The sequence below is a fragment of the Sciurus carolinensis genome, chromosome 2 (genome assembly GCF_902686445.1).
Source record: "Sciurus carolinensis chromosome 2, mSciCar1.2, whole genome shotgun sequence".
In the NCBI taxonomy this organism is placed as follows: Eukaryota; Metazoa; Chordata; class Mammalia; order Rodentia; family Sciuridae; genus Sciurus; species Sciurus carolinensis.
Genome location: NC_062214.1, coordinates 94,417,710 through 94,424,272, shown reverse-complemented (window position 1 = coordinate 94,424,272; position 6,563 = coordinate 94,417,710). Strand labels below are relative to the sequence as shown.

Below are 6,563 nucleotides of genomic sequence, written 5' to 3'. Positions count from 1 at the left end.
GTGTGTGGTCCAGCTTGTGGGAAAAGAGGCTATTGCGAACTCTCCAAGCAGAAAGGTGGTCGATGGTGGGCTCTGCGGAGGCGATGAATGGCTATTGCACGAAAGAGATTTCCATTTGGTTTGCACATGGGTATAATTGACTTATGTGTATTTTATACAGTTTTCCCAACAACTCCCTAAGCCTCAGGGTCGGATGTGCCCCCCCACTCCCCAGCTTCTGTTTGCCTTGGGTTCTGCACAATAGACTCTGATGCACTTTTCAAGATTTCTGGAAAGTGCTCTTTCCCTCCTCCTCTTTATAATACCAGTCTTAAAATGCTGTAAATAGCATGCAAATCCTTCCTTCATCCCCGGGGCTTTGTAGACCTCCAGCAGGAAGGGACATAAAACTTTCTAGCAAAGCACACATTTAAAATGCGAATCTCACAAATTGTTTCTCCCTTTGCAAGGCAAACTTGTGCTATAAGGTTCGATTTACTTAATTAACCCTGGGTATGGGCAATGTGCCTCAACTCCTATTGCTATTGTAGCCAAACTTTGAAGATTCCTCAGATGCGAATTCCTACTTGTATCATGACATGTTCCAAACTTGGTGGTGACAACTTTCCCGGGGAGATGGACAAAGATTTATTCCAACTTTTTTTTTCAACTCGAACGTTTCCACTCTTAGAATTTAGTTAATCTTCTGTTTACTTTGAGCAATGATTTCGACAGCCATACAATGGTCCTTTGCCAGGCAACAAAATGCTGATTGTTAAAATAAGAAACACTGCTCTCTCCTCTTTCCCTATCCTCAACATGCACCCATAAGGATTAGAAAAGAATTTGCCTGGCTGTCACTGGGAGGACCAAAATCTTTCACTCCTGTGCTCACCATCTCCAATCAGCTACCCTGAACATTTTATCTGTATTTACATTTCAATTCAGACTCATGCATGTTTACTAAAAGGATCCTAAAAAATCCTTGGGGGCTTCCATGCTGGTATTTTTTCACCCCAAGGGTGTGTCTGCCTTGCTCACAGAAACTCTGTTTTTGAATCTGGAAGCAAATTGTAGGCTGAAGCAAGACATGGACCAGCACCTTTCCATTTTGGGTAACATGAGCTTTCCCTACTATCCCTGCTCTGTCCCTCAGGATTCCCACCTCTTTGGACTCCCCAGGTCCTCCTGCATCAGGACCCTGAGGACCATGCCAAAACAAAAACAAAGCAAACAACCACACCTCATTTGGAGCTGAAGCATTCAGCTTAGGTGAGTAGGACCGTCTTCAGTCCAAGCTCAGTGAAGGTTACATCCAAGTCCAACTGGTTTAATCTTCAGAGATGGGCAATACATTTATCCGCCTGGCTCCAGCATGCCCCCAGAGACAGGTCAATGCCCCCCACCTCCACCTCCTTGCACCCACCTCCTTCTCCTGGTTATTTTTTCCGAATTAAGAAGGTGACATTATTCTTTTCTTCAAGCACTTCTGTTAATATTGAAAAACGTGCGCTTGCATCTCAAACGAGGCAGCTCAGACGGGAGAGTCATTTCAATATTAATGAAATTGTTTAATCTCCTAAATTCATCGTGTTTAAGTTACGTTTTGGTGAGTTATTGACCACCTCAGAAATTGTGGTTAATGAAGTTGGGTGTGTGTGCATGCGCGCCCACGCTGAAAGATCTCTTTTTATGCTAACCCCAAACAACTCCACTAATAATACTCTAATATCACTTAAGGTGTTGAAACTTTACACCCAGAACTCCACACCACCACCTCCTGGGGAAGGGGAAAACCCTCTCACATTTCTGGGTCTTTGAAGATGACTGTGTAGGCTGTAGGGATTGCATTTTAAGCAATGCTATAAAATGAATTTCTTTTTAAAACCATAAAGGTTGGAGGATGTGCAGAAACGTGTAGGAACTCCTGGAGTCTACTCATAGAAGGCATGCATACAGGCAGGCCAACTAAGTATATATTTCAAAGCAATTTGATGATGATGATGACGACAATGATGATAATGATAATAATGATTCATTTAACCCTCCCAAGGCAAATCCAAACCAAAAGAAGTCTGCTACCCACACTAGGCAGTGACCTGAGATACAGCTTCCACATACACACAAAAACCCTCTCTCTCTCTCTCTCTCTCTCTCTCTCTCTCTCTCTTTTGCTCTCTCTATCTCTCTCTCTCACACACACACACACAGAAAACTTGCTGGTTCTTTGCAAGTCTTAGAAAATACTGCTGATTTAATGCGACCATAAGTAGCTTTTGCTGTGCTTTCTAAACCCCAAATAAATTATTCCTATGTTAAGTTTTTAAAAGTGTGTGTGTTGGGGAGGGGGCGGTTTCCAGGTATAAAATGCAAACTTACAAACTTCCAGGAAACACTGAAATTCCTCTGGTGATAAAAGGTGTGTCAAACAAATTTGGGCCCTCTCCAGGTCCACAGACTGTGGACACTCCCCTGACCCAACTACCTCTGAGCCTACCTCCTGTGTCCAACCAAATTGCTGAAAGACTTTTAAAGCAAAGACCTTGTCTCTTTGTCTAGACATATCATGTTTAAAAAATAAAATTGGTCAATACTTTTAGATTCATAGATTCAAAATGGGCTTACGCGGGGCTGTCCGATTACATTTTGTATTTTAAACCCCACCACTTTTTAAAAGCTACACACCCAACTGTGCAGAACTGAAGTAGCAGCTTAGCAAGGTCAAATCAAACTTCGACCTGCCTCTTGGAGGACTGGGGGTATGTTTTCATTATAATAACCAACGCAACCAACCCCGGGTGCCCAGCGAAGGAAAAAGGTCGACTTAGAGCAAAGCCATGCCTGAAGTTAGATAACAATACAAACCCCATACAATGCAGAGGAAACAGAATACCCCAGCCAAGCAATTTCCATGTCAAACATCATCTGCGCCGCAGCTCCATCTGTGAACGTGAGTGGTCGCCTGGCTCCCTGGTCCGCGGCCGCTGCCTCCTCATACCTTCACACCGCGCACACCGCCGGCGCGTCCGGCTCACCGCCAGTGGCCGCGGCTCTTCCCCGTCTCCCAGTCCTGAGCTGGAAGTGATTTCTATTGGCCAAGGTGTCCATGTAAATAGGTGTGAAAGAAACCCGGGCTGGTCAGGCTCTCCCGTCTCACTCAGTCCCCTCCCTCTGCAGCCCCCACTCCCCCCCTTCCTCCTCCTCCCAAGGCGATTGTCATATGATAGCTAAGAAGTGGCACATTAATGAAGCGCCGCTACAGGGGTCTTTTCTGCTCCTGTCACCGCTTAAAACTATCAGATGGTTCGAGGGAGGACATGGAGGCAGCCACCTAGCTCAACCCAGCCGCAGAGCCCACAGCAGCGCCCTCCGGAGCCCCGAGGACGCCTTTGCTAACGTCGGCGTCCGGACTCCGCAGCCGAGCTCCGCCGCCCGCAGGAAGCACGGGCCCGGAGCGCCGCGGACACGGCAGCGCGGGGTGCTGCAGGGTTGAGCTCAAGAGCCCAGGTTCGCGTAGAGTTCAATCCAACCAGGACGCCGCGCTTGGGCTGCGCGCCGGGAGCGACGCTGCGACAAGCGGCGCAATCCCGGATGCGGACGCGCAACTTGAAGCAACTTTAAGGTGAGCAGCCCTCTGTTGAGTCCCTGATCCTGTCTTTCCTCCAGGTCCCACTTGCTACCCTCTCGCCACTCGCCGGCTTCCCCTTCCGCGTCCCCTGGTTAGGTCCAGTTCTGTGCGCTGTCCTTGCTCCAGGTTCCACTTTACTTTCCTGCTACCCACGCACCACTAGTCGGTTTCCCCTCCCGCGTCCCCTGGCCGGGTCCAGCTTAGTGCGCAAAGTTACTAGCGGAAAAGCGCGAACGCTGGCTGATCCAGAGGTGCGGCATCTACCCGCCACCCCGAAATCTGTTACTCGGCCTGGGTGACCTCGCGGAACCTGTACTTCCAAGCTACTCCTCCCCTCCATTTCCTTCCCTTTTCCCAGATCCGAGTAGTCCGCCGGCCCGCGCGGACCCAGAACAAGAAGAGGGCGAACGAGAAGATGCCTCGGCCGGGTCGCAACACGTACAGCGACCAGAAACCGCCCTACTCCTATATCTCGCTGACCGCCATGGCCATCCAAAGCTCGCCAGAGAAGATGCTGCCGCTGAGCGAGATCTACAAGTTCATCATGGACCGCTTCCCCTACTACCGGGAGAACACGCAGCGCTGGCAGAACAGCCTGCGCCACAACCTTTCGTTCAACGACTGCTTCATCAAGATCCCTAGGCGACCGGATCAGCCCGGCAAGGGCAGCTTCTGGGCCCTGCACCCTAGCTGCGGGGACATGTTCGAGAATGGCAGCTTTTTGCGGCGCCGCAAGCGCTTCAAAGTGCTCAAGTCCGACCACCTGGCGCCCAGCAAGCCGGCCGACGCGGCTCAGTACCTGCAGCAGCAGGCCAAGCTCCGACTCAGTGCGCTTGCTGCCTCCGGCACACACCTGCCGCAGATGCCCGCTGCTGCTTACAACCTGGGCGGTGTGGCGCAGCCCTCAGGCTTCAAGCACCCCTTCGCCATCGAGAACATCATCGCGCGGGAATACAAGATGCCTGGGGGGCTGGCCTTCTCCGCTATGCAGCCGGTGCCCGCTGCCTACCCGCTCCCCAACCAGTTGACTACCATGGGCAGCTCTCTGGGCACTGGCTGGCCACACGTGTACGGCTCTGCGGGTATGATCGACTCGACCACCCCCATCTCCATGGCAAGTGGCGACTACAGCGCCTACGGAGTGCCTCTGAAGCCTCTGTGCCATGCAGCAGGCCAGACGCTGCCAGCCATTCCCGTGCCCATCAAACCCACGCCGGCCGCGGTGCCTGCACTGCCGGCACTGCCTGCGCCCATCCCCACCTTGCTGTCGAACTCGCCGCCCTCGCTCAGCCCCACTTCCTCGCAAACAGCCACCAGCCAAAGTAGCCCTGCCACCCCCAGCGAAACGCTTACCAGCCCGGCCTCCGCCTTGCACTCGGTGGCGGTTCACTGACACGCGGAAACCGGAATCCACTTCGTTCACCTCCCCATCAACTCACACCTTCCCCAGCTCCCAGTTCTGCCCTCTCCAACCTAGGACAGTTATCCTCTCTGGTCCGTTTTACCTTGGCCAACCCTGTCTCTCTCTTTTTCTCTCTCTCTCTCTCTCCGCCCCCCACCCCCAAGAGAACTTTGTTTTGGACCCAGGAGACAAAACACAAACTTGCGGGAAGGTGCGTGGGAGTCGTCTTCGCCCCTACAACAGGGGAAAGCAGAGACTACCTGAGTCAAGCCGCCCGCTCCAAGGCCCCGACCCCCATCCCATTTAATTGGCAGGGGGAAATCCTGCCACCCGCCTTCGCCGAGAAAAAAGAGCGTTCCCCTAGGCTCCAATCCGCTGAACATTAGACTCTAGACGCAATATTAAGACTAGAGAAACTGCCTTGAAGGTTTTCTGGAACAGATCCCCTCGCAGGGCTGCAGCCACACAGCGGAGGGTCGAATCTCCTGAGGTCTTGGAAATCTGCAGCGAAAAGGAGCCACTAATCTTCCTACCCTATTCACCTCCGCCCACCAGGCAGGGAATGGGAGGACCACAGCTTCTCTGGGCTGCGGCCCTGCCTCCCCGGCTTCTGCAGAGATTTGTTTTGTTTTGTTTTGAGTTCTGTTTCCTGCCGGAGGCTCCGGGCGCTGGCAAAGGCTGCTAAGTTGATAAAGGGACGCTTGTCCTTAACACAAGCAAAATAAAAATAAAAGTAACGTTGTATTGTTTACAAAGCTCCCGGTAAAATGTAAACAGTGAACTTGAATCTGCCTTGCTTAGGCGGGCGAGTGGGCAAAGCCTACTTTACAAGTACCTGTTGTAATGTGAATGTTTACTGTTCATTTCAGGGCAGGTTTAGGGGAGGGAAAGGGGGATGGGAAAGTTAATTGGGATGTTAACTTTCTTACTAAGAGAACTTTTTAGCTATTTATTTTATTGGAGAGGGAGGGAGGGAGAGAGAGAGAGAGAGAGAGAGAGAGAGAGAGAGAGAGAGAGAGAGAGAGAGAGAGAAACGGAAAGAGAGAAAGAAAATGAAATGATCCCAAACTAAGACAGCACCAAGGGCAACCCTGGAAGAACTTAGATAAGCTGACTGGTAACCAGAAGGGGATGTCAACAGATAGTATTCCCCTGGACAAGTCTTTCTGTTTGTGACAAGAACTTTTCCACGAAGCTAAAGGGCTGCAAAGAGATGTAAATAGTTGTGAATAGGAATGATTATACACTGTGTAAAATGCACTTTTGTTTGCTATACTCCTTTAGAGTCTTAGGTAATTTGCTGGAAAACGAACTGTTGTTCTGGTGTGACCTGCTTAAGTTAAAAGAAAAAAATTGTAGTGGCATCAGAGCTGTAAAATTTTTACCTTTCATTTTTCTTCCTTCCTGTACAGAATTAGCATGGCATTTTAAATATTGATGTTCTTGTTCCCAGCATGCCTGTTTTAAGACAAAGAATTTTAAAAAAGGTGTCTACATTAAATTATGACTTAGTCTAAATAATATTTTCTCATTAAAATATGTAAATTCAAATTT

General features: G+C 50.1%; 1 protein-coding gene across 1 annotated transcript; it reads left to right on the top strand.

The window, feature by feature from the left end:
• The first annotated feature begins 3,251 nt into the window (after window positions 1-3,251).
• Foxb1 (forkhead box B1) lies at window positions 3,252-5,845 on the top strand. The gene is made up of 2 exons (XM_047540518.1): window positions 3,252-3,601; window positions 3,966-5,845. The coding sequence occupies exon 2, from the start codon at window positions 4,023-4,025 to the stop codon at window positions 4,998-5,000; it is 978 nt and encodes a 325-aa protein (XP_047396474.1). The 5' UTR covers window positions 3,252-3,601; window positions 3,966-4,022; the 3' UTR covers window positions 5,001-5,845.
• The last annotated feature ends 718 nt before the right edge of the window (window positions 5,846-6,563 follow it).

Excerpts from the sequence above, each read along its gene's own strand:
- Foxb1 (XM_047540518.1), top strand. The coding sequence starts at position 4,023 with ATGCCTCGGCCGGGTCGCAACACGTACAGCGACCAGAAACCGCCCTAC.